General features: G+C 39.5%; 3 protein-coding genes across 5 annotated transcripts in view; 1 reads left to right on the top strand and 2 right to left on the bottom strand.

Moving 5' to 3' along the window:
- Positions 1-17,755, bottom strand: part of LOC115436295 (zinc finger protein 239-like) — a 304,587-nt gene that overhangs the window by 169,524 nt on the left and 117,308 nt on the right. The window lies entirely within an intron of this gene.
- LOC115436289 (zinc finger protein 569-like) overlaps positions 1-17,755 on the bottom strand; it is a 237,241-nt gene that overhangs the window by 147,667 nt on the left and 71,819 nt on the right. The window lies entirely within an intron of this gene.
- On the top strand, positions 4,596-15,840 carry LOC115436293 (zinc finger protein 525-like). 3 transcript variants are annotated; one of them, XM_030159126.1, is made up of 3 exons: positions 4,596-4,657; positions 12,684-13,911; positions 14,165-15,838. In XM_030159126.1, the coding sequence occupies exon 2, from the start codon at positions 12,757-12,759 to the stop codon at positions 13,876-13,878; it is 1,122 nt and encodes a 373-aa protein (XP_030014986.1). In that variant the 5' UTR covers positions 4,596-4,657; positions 12,684-12,756; the 3' UTR covers positions 13,879-13,911; positions 14,165-15,838. The 3 variants fall into 3 exon arrangements, with proteins under 3 accessions (XP_030014986.1, XP_030014987.1, XP_030014985.1); XM_030159127.1 differs by lacking the exon at positions 14,165-15,838 and having other exon boundaries at positions 12,684-13,622; positions 13,792-13,827; XM_030159125.1 differs by having other exon boundaries at positions 12,684-15,840.

The following is a 17,755-nucleotide window of genomic DNA, read 5'->3' on the forward strand; positions in this document are numbered from 1 at the left end:
GGGTCAGGTTTTTTTTTTTTTTTTTTGGCGTACCGTGTGTGTGCGCGTGAGTGACAGAGACAGAGCAGAGCTAAAGGACAGAGTCAGTGTTGAACTAGCATCCAGGTAAAAACTGGAGAGTTTATCACCATGAAAAGGCCTTTCAAGCCCTGAACTGCACAGTTTAGACGAGGAGAAAAGAGGAGGATGAAAACTAATCCAATTACAGAGGTATGGAACCTGTTAGAATGTTAAAAAACGTTTGATGTTACTAGCTACAGCTAGCTGAACTAAACTGAAGCAAAGCTGGCTAATAATGGAACTGGAGATGATTAAGAGATGAGAGATCTGCTAAGGTGTGGTTTACTGCTGAGGAACTGGGTTATATATGTTTATAAGTGGTTTATATATGTTTCTATCTGCTTTAACTGCTGGTTAGCTGGTTTATATATGTTTCTATCTGCTTTAATAATAATAATAATAATAATAATAATAATAATAATAATAATAATAAACTTTATTTGTATAGCACCTTTCATACAGAAATTGTAGCCCAAAGTGCTTCACATTGATTGAAAAAAATACAATATTAAAATACATTTAGATTTGATTAGAAATACAATAAAATAAAAATAAATATAAAAACAGCGCACATTAAAATATTTGATTATGCATAGAATTTTTGAAGTGCAAGAAATAAGATGAAATGTGAGAAATACAATAAAATAAAAATAAAAGCAGCGCACATTAAAATATTTGATTATACATAGAATTTTTGAAGTGCAAGAAATAAGATGAAATTTGAAATACAGTAAAATAAAAAAATAAAAACAGAAATACAATAAAATAAAATAAAAATGAAAAACCGCACATTCCTGGTTCCTGAATTGTGACCCCATTTTTATCTCCTTTCAAAGGCTAATGAGAATAAAAATGTTTTTAATTTGGTTTTAAATATATTCAGTGAACTGGCTTCTCTAATGTCTTTTGGAATTGTATTCCATAACTTTGGCGCGTAGTTAGTAAAGGCTGCGTCCCCCATTTTCTTTGTAATATTTCTGGGAGTCGCTAGTAAACCTGCGTTTGATGACCTCAGTGTTCTAGTTTGTACATAACTGATCAGTGAGTTTGCAATGTAACCTGGTCCGGTTCCATTTAGAGCTTTATACGTGAGGAGTAGTATCTTAAAATCAATTCTGTAGGTTACCGGTAGCCAGTGCAGGGAAACCAACACTGGAGTAATGTGCTCTCTCTTCTTGGTTTTGGTTAATAACCTAGCTGCAGAGTTCTGAATCAGCTGAAGTCTGTCTGTGGTGCTTTTTGGGAGACCTGTAAGGAGTGCATTACAGTAGTCCAGTCTGCTGGAGATAAAAGCATGGACCAGTTTTTCAGCATCCTTTCGATTTATAACCGGCATTACTTTGGCTATGTTTCTGAGGTGGAAGAATGACGTTTTAGTGACTTTCTTTATGTCATACCTGCTGCCAGACGCTAGTCTGGTTTTGTCTGTCTTTTATGTTTTGTTTGTCACTTCCTGTTTTATTTTGTTAAGTTTTCCCTCATGTGTCTTGTCTGTCGTCTTTACTTCCTTTTCCCCGTTCATCCTGACCTCTGTCCTGATTACTTGTCTCCGCCCTGATTTGCTCCACCTGTGTCTAGTTGTCTTCCCTCCCTTTTGTGTATTTAAACCCTGTCTTTTCCTTTGGTCAATCGCCAGTTTGTAACTCCAGTAGTTCAGACCAGCGTTCTTGACCTCGTTTGTTCGTTTGCCTGCCTGTTTTTGACCTGTTTTGAATTTCTCGTCTTCTGCCTGATCCCTGTCGGTTTTTGTCTGCCTCATCTGATCTGGTTTTGACCTTCTCGCCCTGACTACCGGTACGTGAGTTTGCCTTGTCCTTATGTCCTGTTGCCCGATTGTTAGCCTGCCTGTGTATGACCTGTTTCCGTCCCTGACCTCCCTTTGCTTTTCCCCAGTCGGGGAAAATACTCCTAACATCGCTCGGGGAGACGGGCTGCTGCCCTCAATCCGGAGGACGAATCAGAGGAGGAAATCTCCAACCATTATCCTCAAGATTCTGTCACTCATAATATTTTTTCACCTGTGTGTGAATAATAAATCTTTTGGAACTAATTTTTGTTGTTTGAGTTCTGCATTTGGATTCTGTGTTTGTACCAACGTTATCACACTTTATGTGGGACTTAAAGTTTAAGTCTGACTCTATAATGACTCCCAGACTTGTCACTTCTGGTTTGATCCAGGCTTTAACTGCTGGTTAGCTGGTTTATATATATTTCTATCTGCTTTAACTGCTGGTTAGCTGTTATATATGTTTCTGTCTGGTTTAACTGCTGGCTGCTTTGTGCATCTCCTCTCATGCTTTGCACATCTTCGCATTGTTTCACGTAAGTGACGTTGTGTATGGATTGCACCCCCCCTCAACCTGCTATAGGGAATTTATACATTGTACGGTACATTGTGTCTCTGCTCAGTCCATGACCCCCCCCTAACTCGACCCCCAAATAAAGTGTTCAAGGTAACCCATATCCGCGCCTCACTAACTTCTTTGAATAGGATGATGAGGAAGATAAAATATATGAAAAAACTAATACTTAAACTAAACTAAAACTAAGCATTCATAAAAAAACGATAACTAATAAAAACTAACAAACCTGCTCTAAAAACTAATTAAAACTAACTGAATAAGAGGGGAAAAAAAGTCAAAACTAATTAAAACTAAACTATAATTAAAAATCCAAAACTATTATAACCTTGGATCAGACACACACACTCTCACATTTGTCAAACAGAAGTCCGTGCCTCATCGTTGGTGAAAATAACTCCCTGACTATATTCAGCCCACATCGTTGCGGGGCTAAACCCACGACCTGCCTGGCATCTGGCTCATCCTGGGCCCCGCCCCTCTCCAATGACAGACCAAACCAGCGCTAAAGTTTGATTGACAGCTAGTTGACCGTGTCATCTCGGGAGGGGGACACTTGTAAATTTGATTGGGTTGAAATTTAGACCTGTTCTACCAAATGACGAATCAACTTTGTTCTCATATTAGTGACCCTTGGCGAACCACCGGTAGACCGCGAGCAACGTGTTGGAGAACCCAGGACTAGTTCTATTTTTAGAACAGACCTGCGGGCGACTCGCGTGGTCCCTGCGGGCGACCTGCTCTAATATCAATAAAACCATAATAGCACAAACCAGCACTAACGAAGCACAAACAAACGCCACCATTTCGGTTAATTTTGGAGCAAGTGGGGGGCTGGGTGACCTCAGAATGACCTATAAAAGAATTGTTAATAAGTCAATAACTATAATAGCACAAACGACAATTTTAACTGCACAAACCAGCACTAACAAAGCACAAACGAATGAAAATATTTATCCAGAGATTTTCGTTGGGTGGGGGGCCAACTTCACGCAGGTGGTCAGAACCAGTAAGATATTATCATAATAACCTATAAATAATGACAACCCAAAATTCTCTCTAGTTTTTTTGGTGTAAAAAAGTAAAATTATATATATATATATATATATATATATATATATACAGGGTGGGGAAGCAAAATTTACAATGAACATTTAGTTGTTTTTTCTCAGCAGGCACTACGTCAATTGTTTTGACACCAAACATATATTGATGTCATAATCATACCTAACACTATTATCCATACCTTTTCAGAAACTTTTGCCCATATGAGTAATCAGGAAAGCAAACATCAAAGAGTGTGTGATTTGCTGAATGCACTCATCACACCAAAGGAGATTTCAAAAATAGTTGGAGTGTCCATAAAGACTGTTTATAATGTAAAGAAGAGAATGACTATGAGCAAAACTATTACGAGAAAGTCTGGAAGTGGAGGAAGCAACAAACAACGTACCAAAGCTTTTATTAAAGTTCTCAAATCCAAAATCCTAAAGGATCCAACCAAATCCATGAGAAAAATGGCATTTGAACTTGAGGTAGACAAAAAGACCGTTAGAAATGCAGTAAAATATGATTTGAAGTTAAAATCTTACACAAGAACACCAAAACACTTGTTGACAACAGCAACAAATCCAACTTTAGCAATTTTTGGGAATCATGTTTATGGCCTCCTTCTAGCCCAGATCTAAACCCTCTGGATTATGCTATTTGGGGCGTTTTAGAACATGCTACCAACAGAACATCACACAGCAATGTCGACTTTCTTAAAGATACTATTAAAGAAGAATGGGAGAAGTTGTCACCCGAATATTTGAGGAACACTTGCGCAAGTTTCAGGAAGCGTGTGAAGGCAGTTATTGAGAAAGAAGGAGGACACATAGAATAAAAACATTTTCTATTATGTACATTTTCTTGTGGCAAATAAATTCTCATGACTATCAATAAACTAATTGGTCATACACTGTCTTTCAATCCCTGCCTCAAAATATTGTAAATTTTGCTTCCCCACCCTGTATATTTATTTATTTATTTAAATTTATTTATTTTTTGTTCCATTTATTTTTGTTTTCTATTGCCAACTCTGGTCCACACTCCATCATAGTAGGGGGCAGTAATCCACCTTAACGCTAGGTGCCACCCGCCGTAAAAACTAAAGAAGAAGAACCAGTTCCGGTCCACTGCTCCACAATCAGTAACTTATCGAGTTTGAAGCGTGTTTGGAAGCTTCAGTGTCTGAGGTAACATCACCACACACAACCGTTGTGTCAGTTGTGCTATTGAGCAGTGGGTTTGACCACTGAAAGGACTGACTTTATTACTTTGACAACTTCCATTTTGGAGGAAGGTTTGGTGTTAGCATGGGTAGGCTACTTACGGGACTGGTGCTAACTTTACCAGTTCATTCATTCTGGAATTGGACTGTACTCGTAAGGAGAGACAATTGACCATTTTCAGTTTGACTATTCTAGGACTGAGGTCCAAGCAGAAAACAGTGTTTATCTGTGAACACTGTGTGTCTGCCAAGCTCTGCTCTGAGAACACACACAATAAGGCATTCACCAGCGGATAGCATAGCGGCTAAACAGTATGCTTGCGTTAGCACGGACGCTAAACTCATTCAAAACTCAACATGAACAAACTCAAACTTAACAGTTTCCTTACAGGATGAGTCGGTTCTTACAAACGCCAAGTAACAGAGGCTTCTCTTCCTTTAATTCATGAATAATAACTTTGAATGAATGTGTTCCGACGGCGTTCCACTCAATGTAGGAACATCAGCCCTGTTGTGCCAAATTCTACTTAATGCCGAAAACTGCATCGCCAGCATCTGCCGAAAACAGTTCCCCCTTCCTAAGTCAGCCATGAAGAGGACAAAGTGCACCAAATTCACCCTGTCATACCAGAACAGCTCCAAATGTGAGCTGCTAAAGTAATTTCACTCCTTTAATTTCACAAGCTAATTCTGATGGGTGATGTAGTTTTCAGCAGTATCTGTTTATATTGTAATATATTTTGTGTGTTGTGTATCTAAGATTTAACTTTAGAAAGTTTTATATACCTTACAGTTTGCACATTCTTTCATATTAAACAGATAAAAAAAAACATAACTTACTTACTATATTATTAATTACTTAATTGCTACACAGGTATGATGGTGTTAAGAGGATGAATAATTCACAGTTAATTTCATAACCTACAGTCAGAAAGGAGAAAAAGTTGTGACAGGATGAATTTGGTGCACATTGTCCTCTTCATGGCTGACTTAGGAAGGGGGAGCAGTTTTCAGCAGAGAATAGAATTCAGCACAAGCCCCTCCAGAACCCGGAGGTAGGTACATATTTCATCCGCCATTTTTTACAACGGGAGTTTATGGAAGTGTCACAACTGTGTTTATATAGAAGGCTTTGTCCAACTGTGTTTATGTAGAAGGATCTGTCCAACTGTGTTTATATAGAAGGATCTGTCCAACTGTGTTTATATAGAAGGATGTGTCCAACTGTGTTTATATAGAAGGATCTGTCCAACTGTGTTTATATAGAAGGATGTGTCCAACTGTGTTTATATAGAAGGATCTGTCCAACTCTGGACACCAGCTGTGTTCTGATGATGATTACGAGCTGTGACAAAGAGTCTGGCAGATCAGAAAAACAGTTGTTTTTATTGATGTTGAGTCTTTGTTCCAGAAACTCATTACAAGGACAGATATCATTTAAAGTTTTAAAATGTGTTTGTTCAGCTTTTGGTGATATGGGTAGAGTAAGGTGTCTGGTTCTAATCCTGACTATAATCTCTGTAGGATAATTTTTGGACAGATTTTTCCTTTTTAATGATAAAGGGAAGAGATTAGACATGAGGGCACCGTGTAGGATTTAGTTAGTCCATTTTTTGTCTATAAAATTAATGTCATCTATAAGAAGTGATGGGAGCGCTGTCTGCTCAGTGCAGCCGGACCGTTGTGGGAGCTACCTGACAGCTGAGTAGCAGGCAGCTAACAGGTGTAATGGTAATTTTACGTATATTCTATATTACATATAAGATTGTTTGAACTGTGTATTATATGAGACTGGTTGTAATCCTGTTAGACTACTGGTTATACTGCACTGTGTGTGCTCAAGGACACATGGACACCAGTTTTCGAAAACAGGTGCTTTCTCACAGAAGTTTGTTCTTGTACTCCCACACATTCCATTCTAGCACACATGAGATATCATTGTAACAAAGAGAGAACATGATTTTTTTTTATTAGTTTCATATAAGAGACAATGACAGGCTGTATTCTCTGTACACTCATGCAGACAGCGTTGCCATTTTTTATTCTGAGGATGAATGAACAGAGTTTTTTCCACAACACAGGCAGAAACAGCCATGACAACCAGAGACAGCTGGCAGACACACACTGAACCATCCTTCATCAGGGAGCTGGACATCATAAAATAGCTGGGGGGGGGGGCTGAAATCTCACTCCATTGTGTCAGGTACTGATGCAAAGTCAGAAATGCCCATTTCTTATAATCTTCTAACCCAAAAAAATCTTGCCGTATGATGATTTTTATAGTTGTTTTTTTTTGTGCGTTAACATTTTTGTCCATAAGGGTGAGCAGAGGTATTTTTTTGAGGGAGGCACAAGGGTTAACAAGCCAACAATACATAATTTGTGGACAGACTATATAGTCCCATTTAAATACAGATGTAGCTCATATTGTATTCAGTCTAATCTGTGTTTGATATCTGTCCAGTCTCAGTGGTGTAGTGTGTGCAGAAGGGGTTCATGGGTGTGTCAGGTAAATCTGGTTCCATTTCACTGAGTAGAAGCAAAATGATTGAATTTTAAATATGTAGAAATTTTCCAATTTGCACTTTGCAGACGGTCCCTAAACCTTCGCTCACTAACTGGCTCCACATTCGAGGTAATGCCGTCTACTGATCGTTAAGGACCGTTCGTTTGGATGTGAACAGGGTTGTACTTTCTTCTGTGTGTTACCAAAGCTGCATACAGCCGTCATTTGTCTCTCAGTGATTACTGAGATGCAAAGTGTGAATCAGTGAATCTCTTGCCAACTTTAACGTGGTGAGTCTTTGCGTTCTTCACGTAGGCTGCATGTATCTCTGTATTATATTGAAAGCCCTGAACCAAAACGGTTCCACCCTACTTTTCAGTCACCCAGTCGCCCCAGTTCTCAGTCAAATTTAGTCCCTCCCCAGCTAGCATGTCCATGTGGGCCCCAGAAGGGTTCCATTTGGGCTGCATATAAGAGTCCCATGTGGGTTTGTCCACAGTTTCCATGGTGACCCCACATGTGTTTGACCAGAGCAGAGTCAGAGATCTGAATCAGAGATCGCGTTAACTGAAAATATTCCGTCATTGACGGATTTTTTTTTTTTAAAATGACGGAAAATTCGGAAGGCCGTCCGTCATTTTGACAGATTAAAATACTGAGGGTAATCTACTGTTAACCTTTCCTCCTCAGCTCGTCTGACTGTAGTCAGTGAGCACAAGGGAAATTTCCTCTAGGGCTGATGTCGAGGTTAACTCCCTTGCCAGTAGTAGAAGACAGCAGCTTTTATTTTATGCACAGTATATCGATGTTAGCACACTTTTTCCTTCTGTCCCTCTTACACACTCATACTCAAAACTGCCACTCCCTCACCTTGCTCGACCACTCACACCATACGCACACGCACGCGCCACACACCGCTCTCGCACTTAAGGAACACACACACACACACACACACACACACACACACACACCAATCTCATAACACTACCAAAGAAAGTTTTCACCCAACACTGTGAACAGAACCTGCACGCAGAATCGCTGGTCTGTCTGTCTCTTAACAAGGCATCAAACATTCCGTAACAGCATCCACCTGTATAGAACCAACAGCACCACTGTTCACAACTACACTGAATACAACAGCGGTACTGCAGTCAGATGACTCACTTTTAGTCCACCTGTAGTAGACCCCCTGTCCAGTTCACGGTGAGTGTGAAGATTAATCAGTCAGTGTGAAGTCTTGTCGTTTTTTTCGCTGACTTTAGCCAAAATTAGATGCTACTTTGCTAGCGCAAACAGCCGAGTCTCCTTATGTTAGGGTACGTTTACACGGCAACACTAGGATCTAATTCCGCAAAGATTTCTCCTTTGCGTTATAAAATCATTCCGCGTTAAGACGAAGCCGCTATGATAACAATCTGCGTTAACATGAGTCCAAGAGGACGGCTGAATACGCTGTAGTGGTCATGCCAGACCAGTAGCTGGCGATCTCCTAACTGCCCTCCTTCGATGGTATGTTAGGGATTGACTCAAGCATTGGCGAATATAAGAAATGCGTCTCCGCTGGTAAGAGTGCAGACGCAGTAAGTCTAACTTTTGGTGGAGAAGCGACAGCAAACTGAGCACAGTTAGCAGCACGTATGTTGTTCTGAAACCGGCCATTGTTGTTGTGGTTGTTCCTTCTTTTTCTGCAGCTTTATTGTGTCATAGAGGCTGGCAAACCAGCTTGGAGGCGCATTACCGCCACCAACTGGCCTGGAGTGGGTTAACTGGCGTTTCTTGGCTGCGCGCGCATGCGGTGACGTCATATTTTACCCCAGAACGCTCCGATTCGTGTTAACATGGAGCTGAAATGCGGAGCGTATCGATAACATTCCACCCTGGACCCTGGTATCAAGTTTCCGGATTCAGGCACTCTAGGCACCGTTTCCATGTTAACAGAAGGCTAATCCGCGATGAAATCTTCCCGGAGTCAACTGAATCCTACGCCGTGTAAACGGCCCCTTAGAAAGTCCAGTAAATGTGATGGCATTGATAAACGCCATTAAAAAAAGAGGGACTGATGCAGTGAAGGATGACGGACAAGCAAGGAATACGCCAGTTCTTATGGCATTTGGTGTGCTATATGTACGCATTTTCTACCGTTAATGTGCTATTTGATGGCATGTCAATTTGTGCGTAGATCTCTGGTTCACATAACCTGAACTCTAACTCTCAGTATATGATAACACACCAATTAAAAGTGGCGTATATAATTATGCGAGTTGTGATATCATGTTGGTTTATCAGCCAGCAGCATCTACAGCTGCTGCATCATTGAGATGTTTTTGAACATTAAATACTACTAAATATATGTCTTTATCATTAAAAAATAAAAATTTGAAATGACGCATAATAATACGTTATGTCGGAATTTTTACGACCTTGTCCGTCAAAGTGACGGACAATAAAAATGTCTTGTGCAACCTCTGATCTGAATATGTCATATTATTTATTCTTCACACTATTTATCCCATGATATTTATCTTTCATGTTATTTGCACTACTTAAATTCTGTGTTTTACAAATATCTTAGTTTACAATAGTTTTTATTTTATTAGTGTAAATAACTGTGCCTTTTACTGATATTTGTTGTTGTTTTACTGGTATTTGTTGTTTTACTGATATTTGTTGTTGTTTTACTGATATTTGTTGTTGTTTTACTGATATTTGTTATCTGTCTGTAAATTCTTGCACTGAACCTTAGAGCTTTACCTCAGTTTTGTTATACTTGGTACAATGACAATAAAGAGATTCAGATCTCTGATTCTGATTCTGATCTGGTCAAACACATGTGGGGTCACCATGGAAACTGTGGACAAACCCACATGGGACCCTTCTATGCAGCCCAAATGGAACCCTTCTGGGGCCCACATGGACATGCTGGCTGGGGAGGGAACACTCATTAACTCCCTCTTCAGCCCAAACATTAGTGTGTGTGTGCTGCAGCTGCTCTTACACCTGTGCTGTGGGTGTCAACCTAACTTGACGTGGCTCTAGTGTGATTGGTTTAGTGCAGCACTGCTTAATTATGATTGGCTGTTCTTATGTCTGTCTAAACATTAACGAATGAATTCTATTGAAATGTTATCGAGCATGTATCATATTTCTATTGAGTAAAAGTTATATCGCGATATATATCATTTTATGGCCCAGCCCTTGCTGGTTGCTACGTCATCACAGTCATGGACCACTATTGCCCACCCCCACCCCCAGCTCCAGATCAAGTGTGTTATTAGTGAAATAAATGGCTTCTCCTGCAGAGGTACAGGCTGACAGGGGAAAATGCAGTGTGTCTGCATTTCCTCCATTATAACCCACAGCTCCTAAACTGGGAATATTAAGAACTAGGTCAATAGTATTGGAAGTGGGGCAATATGCATATTATGCACGGTTCATTTTCAGTTGTTTTTGGTTTTGTATTGCTGTTGACTCCTTATCTTAGGAAAGCCATTTGCACTACAAGAGATTATGGAAGTGCGCTAAAATTTAGGCCTAAGCATTAAATGACTCGGTGGGAAATGGTTCCTTTTAAAATTCACTATAGGACACTGTGCACTATATTATGCTGCTTGCTTGTTGCTACTGTGTGCAATAACTGTAAGAATTTTATTAATGGTTAAATATTTTTCAAAGAAATTACTTGAAGAATTAAGAGCACTGAACTCTTTTAGTTTTGCTTTTTATTTGAATATATGTTTGATAAAGTTCAACAAAGATGAAGCTGTTAAATGCTACTATATGTAACATTACTTGTTCTACCTCACCTTTCTTCCTCTTTTTACTATTTGTTAAATGTTTTAAGTTCAATAATGTTTCTTTTTTTCATAAATTGAGACTTGTAACATTTGTTATCATTGTGTTATTTTTATTATGTAAATTGAGGGAGCAAAAGCAATATCATCTCAAGAAAATCGGCAGCCTGTATCGGTCATCGGCTAAGGCTGATGAAGAACAAAGTCGATATCGTCATCAGCCCTAAAAAATCCACATATCTACATATTTTCTTGTACTTACGTGTATATCAGTGCACCAAATCTGGTCCGAAACATCTTTATCGTCTCATGCTCCAAACATCCAGGGTCTGAAAAGACCTGCTCCCGGCTAGCGTTAGTAGCTAACTTTAGCTAGCTAGTACTAGTGCTAAACATTAGCTTATATAACATTACCTGTCTATAACTTTACAGCAAAATGATGTGTGTGTGTTGTCAGTTGCATTATCAACTAACCATATGGTACTTATTTTAACATAGCTAATTAAACGCTGACATTACCCAGGTACAGTAATGTTAACTTTATTGCTAAAACCCTTATGTTTGCTAGCTACTCCCTCTCACCTCAGCCTCGTAGCTCCTCTTTTTCACTGACACCAGAACTTTCCCTGTCAGACTTCCACCTGGCATTAAACTAACTCTTAGAAATCTAATAATAATGATCAATTTGATTTATAAGCGCCTTTCACGGCACCCAAGGAACCGTACATTGGAGGATAAAAAAGAAAAATGCATAGAATACAAAATAAATAAATAGATAAAAGAGTACTTAAAATACTTTAAAAATCCAACAGTCAGACATTTGGGGTCAGAAATGTTCCTAGTTGCAGCTCAGTGGGAACTGGCAACTTGGGTGAACAAACACTACTGACTTTGTGATTGGGAGATCGGTGATGGGCGGAGCATCAGACCAAAACACAACCTGACAACAGAAACATTAGTTGTGGGCTGACACTTAGGTTTTCAAATGTGAACATTCTCAGTATTTGAAATCAACATGATTCCTTAATTTTTGGTGAATTCAGGGCCCTTTTCTGATTCCTTGGATCATAATTCTTCCATACAGCTCCTTTAACTCTTATAACTCTCCTTGAGTTCTGACAGATCAGATCTCTTTCAGCCGACTTTGGGAAGTCAACAAGTAGGATGTGTGTGTGATAAAGGTGACCAGTTCCTGGACTCCAGCCACTGCTGTTTACATTAGCAGCAGGGGTTTGGACACCAAAGGGATTTGTGATGTCACACTAGTCATCAACGGAATAATAATGATAATAGAAAGCATTTGACAGACAATAGGGCCTTTGCAGCCAATTCTCAGCCCTTGGGCCCTAATAATACATTGAACTGGTCTGACTTTACTTTCAATGACCAAACTAAAGTTTTCGCAGAGTTTTGGGATTCTGTAACTATTTAAAGAATCTACCAACACTGGACAGAACCTGACATTTTTCATCATCAATTTCTCTGTTATTATTTGCTTTTTCTGGTCTCATACAGGAAACACATCTCTTAAGGAGAACCCATCAAATATTGGTTGTTTTGAAAATGTCCTGTCGATGACCTAACTAGTTAATTTTCTCTATCTGCTTAATCAGGTCCTGAAGAGATGTTTATTCTGTTCCATTCCATTGCATTTCCGTGACCACCTCTTCTTCTTTCTCTTTGTTTTGATGTAGAAAGAAGCCGAAGGCGGATTTTAAGTGAAACCTAAAAGTTGTATCAGGCGAAGATCACCTGATTCCAGCAAATATGGAAGGAAAACTCACTTGTGACCAGTGTGGGAAAACTTACATGCACATGCATCACTTCAAGACACACCTACACAACCACAGTGAAGAAACACCATATGAGTGTGACCAGTGTGGGAAGACTGTCACCCAAGCGTCTACCCTTAGGACACACCTACGCATCCACAGCAGAGAAAGACCATATTCATGTGAGGAGTGTGGAAAGGCTTTCATCAGAAAGGAGGTGCTTAAAATCCACCAACGCATCCACACTGGCGAAAGACCACATGGCTGTGACCAGTGTGGTAAGACCTTCATCCAAGCATCTACCCTTAGGACACACCTACGTATCCACAGTGGTGGAAGACCATATGAGTGTGAGCAGTGTGGGAAGACTTTCACTCGAAAGGGTAACCTCAAGACACATATGTATGTCCATGGTGGAGAAAGACTATATGAGTGTGAGCAGTGTGGGAAGACTTGCATGAGAAAGAGTGACCTTAAAATCCACCAACGCATCCACACTGGAGAAAGACCATATGACTGTGACCAGTGTGAAAAGGCTTTCATCACAAAGGTGGAGCTTAAAGTCCACCAACGCACCCACAGCGGAGAAAGACCATATGAGTGTGAGGAGTGTGGGAGGACTTTCACCCAAATGTCTGTCCTTAAGTCACATCTACGTATCCACAGTGGAGAAAGACCATATGACTGTGAAGAGTGTGGGAAGACTTTCACCTTTATGAGTAATCTTAAGTCACATATACGCGTCCACAGTGGACAAAGACCATATCATTGTGAACAGTGTGGGAAGAATTTCACCCAGATGAGTGGGCTTAAGGCACACCTACGTGTCCACAGTGGAGAAAGACCATATTACTGTGAAAAGTGCGGGAAATCTTTCACCCACATGAATTCACTTAAGGCACACCTACGCATCCACAGTGGGGAAAGACCATATCACTGTGAACAGTGTGGGAAAACTTTCACTAGCATGAGTAGCCATAAGACACACATGCGCATCCACACTGGACAAAGACCATATTACTGTGAACAGTGTGGGAAAACTTTCACCCGCATGAGTAACCATAAGACACACATATGCATCCACAGTGGACAAAGACCATATCACTGTGACCAGTGAGGGGAAACTTACACCCATATGAATGGGCTTAAGGCACACCTACGCATCCACAGAGGAGAAACACACTGAAACAGTTTGAGTGTTACCAATGTGAGCAAAGATTCTTGTCACACTCTGCTGTCTCCTACCATCAACACAGATGTGAATCATCGTCTGGACCAAACAGTACCTCAGCATCAGATGACAACAAGAAATGCAGTGTCTGAACCAGCAGCACCAACTTCTTCTGACAAGAACATCAAACTTAAAAACCTCCAGATCTGGCTCCATAGAGTCCAAATGTAAGGCACACCTATGCACCCACAGAGGAGAAAAACCATATCACTGACTGGTGTGGGAAGGCATTCAGAGCCTTGTCTGCATGATGTTCTCACTCTCATGTTCACCACAAGAAACTGATGTACCCATGTGATAAGTGCATGAAGATACTCTGGTCGTCCAACTTTTACAAGTGTCACCAACAGACTCATACTGGAGAGAAACCTTACCAGTGCATATTTTGTGACAGATCTTTTATCACAGGTTCACAGTGTACCAAAGAAGAATGTGCCAAAACTTTCTACAAAGGACAAAAACTGAACATACTGCTACTTATTGACTTTGTGGACATTTAATCAGTCACTTGTTGTGATTCTGTTGCTGGTTGGGGTTCTCACCTGTTCATTGTTCACAAATGAAACCAGCTACTCCTGTAACAATTTTCCACAATTGTTCTCTGCCGTTTAAGTTCAAGAAAGGCAACACCGCCACAGTTATAAAATGAGAGAAAGCAAAGTATTGCAGACTGCCTGAATGCCTAAGTAGTGCGCAAATACACATTCACTGCTGCGCTTCAACCACAATTACAATACAAATAATTCATTAACATCTGCAAAAACATAGTTGTACTCCAACTATGGATCTGTTGAAATTGTCAGTGAAACTGACTGCAGATGTGAGTGAAATTGCATAAATGTAATTCCATCAAACTGAATAACTGTTTGGTAAATAGATGAGCTCACTGACTTCACTGAATTTCCATTTGGGGTCAATAAAGTTAATCTTATCTTATCTCCTCATGATTCCTGAGGATCATGCATTCATGGAATGACCAACACAGCTAAACGTTTTGGTAATGCCTAGGGATTGACTGATATGGTTTTTTCAGGGCTGATACTGACTATTAGTGGGCAAGGAGGCCGATAACCAATATTTGGAGCTGATATTCATTTGCAGTAAAAGTGAAAATATTGACGTCAAAATTTTGAATAATACAAACTCCAACACTTAACTTTGTTTGAAATTTAAATGCCTTTAAGCATATGTTTATTAAACAGCTTTTCAGATTTGCAACATGTTAAAGGTTTTTTTTTGTCTTAGACAATAGACATCTGTTTAAAAATTCTAACAAAAAGTGCAGGGAGTTCCCAGGTTCAGCGGCATCTTATAAAGTTAAATGTCAAATTTAAATAAATAAATAGCTTCCTGAAGTTTTAGAAAGTAAATAAAACAAAATTAAATAAAACATGTACATTGTATTTTGTTTTCTATATAGCAGCTTGAAAGAACACATACTGAAGGAGTGAACTCGCCCAAAATCTCCAAATTGACCAGTGCATGAAAAACTGATGTTTTAGCCTGCCGTGTCTCACCTTAAACCACCATTATTGCCTTACAGTTTTCTCTCAGAAGCTGCGTTCACCTTCTATGTTCCACGTCTGGAACAAACTTCCAGAAAACCTCAGATCAGCTGAAACACTGAGTTGATTCAAATCCAGTTTAAAGACCGACCTGTTCTCAGCTGCATTTAAGTAAAGTTTATATTCTTTTAAACTTAAAGTTTTTATCTGTTTGATCTATTTATCTGATTTTGTTGTTGTTTTTTTGTTTGTTTTTCTCATGTCTATATTTTTTATTGCCTCCCTGCTTTAATGCTTTTAATGTTTTATGTAAAGCACTTTGAATTGTCTTGTACATGAAATGTGCTATAGAAATAAACCTGCCTTGCCTAAAACAACACAGTCCAAATCAATGCGTGCAACCGACAAAAAAACTTTGCATTGTATTTCAGAGGTCTGTAGATGGTTGCAAATGTTGCTCGACAGGAAGATTTTAACTGAAGAGCAACATATTCAAAAGAATCAAAACTTTCCATCAGATATTTTCTTGCATTGGAGGCTGTCCTTAAATATAATGGCCCCTCCCCCACCTTTCTTACGTAATCTAGCTCCACTTATCAAACTAAAGTTAGGAGGAGCTGATTCAATAAGAACTGCTGCACTGTTATCTTGTCCCAACTATGTTTCATTCAAAAACATAAAATCAAGGCTGTGCTTTTTTAGCTTACTGGCCGATAGGCCGTAAGCTATTGTTGTCATGTGTCGTCGTCATCTGTCGTTGGTTACAAAACTTTCAATTGTCTTCTTCTCTGAAACTACAGTTGTGATTGACTTCAAACTTGGTATACAGCTTCTTTATGATGATGTCAACAAAAGTTAGTGAAATTATTTGGATCCGGGTCCGATTCTAGATTTAGTGCGACTTTGAAAAATGTCCCCATTATAAGAGATAGGAAGTGGATCTATGCAATAACTCAGTAAATATAAATCATATCAAGTTGAAATTTCTACAGTACAGCCTTGATGGGGAGATGACCAAAACATAATGGCCACATGCTGATCAGGATCTTCTTCTGGATCTGGGAACTTACGGAAAATTTAACATGGGCTCTTATGGGGAAAAAATTTCAATCGCCTTCTCCGAAACTACAGTTCTGATTTACTTCAAACTTGGTATACAGCTTCTTTATGATGATGTCAACACAAGGTATTGAAATTATTTCGATCCGGATCTGATTCTGGATTTGGTGCGACTTTGAAAAATTTTCCCTTTATGAGAGACAGGAAGTGGATTGATACAATAAATCAGTAAGTATCAATGATATCAAGTTGGAATTTGAATTTTTTACACATCTGATTGGAATATGACCAAAACATGGTAGCCATATGTTGATTTGCTTGGCACCATTAAACTGGATTCGAATTTGTTGTTTTGAGGTATCCAAATTCTTACATGTCTGCGTTTTACAGATGCACGTGTTTGATTGTTTACAAATAACATCATTCAGGTAAAGAAATCTGGTCACGTTATTGTCAACAACCAATTGCCGACTGTAGTTCCTTCGGGCATGCGCGGTATGATCCTTCGCACGTTATTTGTTTAGAAATAACCTCGTTCACGTGATCAGAAGAGGATTCCCGGTGATGTCATCGCCGGGAATCTTCCAAATACACATAACTGGGTGATAATAAATGGCATCTGGATACATTTCCCAAAGCTTTTAATTTGGCCAGTAAACTACAGGGCCATTGGTCCTATTTTTTTTTAAAATAAAATCATTAATTCAGAACAATTTGTTCGCCAAAGATCTGATCTTTAAAAAGAGCTAAATGTGAATGTGCTCAGACCCTTATTGTTTCCATGTTGTGGCACAGACTGTGGTTAACATGGAATGAATATTCAATTTGATGTTGATGCATTTCTTGTAGGATGAGGCGTTCTTTTCCTTTTACCTTTCAAAACATGAATCCGTGAAGCTTCCGGCACATTGGGCCCGGGCTTTTCCTCGGAAAAGTCAGGAATAACATTCACCTTGAAGCCTGGACCCCAAACACATCAGTTGGAGACATTAAGCCACTGTGGAGGGATTGGGGGAGATAAAGGAAATCAGTCCTTTCCCAGCAAGAGAAAAATGACTTCAAAACATGGGCCAAGTCCTGAGCACTCAGCCCATGAACTGGAACAGGATGCTTAGTTTGGGTGGACTGGTTCATGGATGCCATAGACTTGATTCCACTCCAGGCTGCCCTCAGGTCTGCCACACTGAACTGATTCTGTT

The sequence above is a fragment of the Sphaeramia orbicularis genome, chromosome 16 (genome assembly GCF_902148855.1).
Source record: "Sphaeramia orbicularis chromosome 16, fSphaOr1.1, whole genome shotgun sequence".
Classification (NCBI taxonomy): domain Eukaryota; kingdom Metazoa; phylum Chordata; class Actinopteri; order Kurtiformes; family Apogonidae; genus Sphaeramia; species Sphaeramia orbicularis.

Bases quoted from the DNA above. Each gene is read 5' to 3' on its own strand.
- LOC115436293 (XM_030159125.1), top strand. From the start codon at position 12,757: ATGGAAGGAAAACTCACTTGTGACCAGTGTGGGAAAACTTACATGCAC.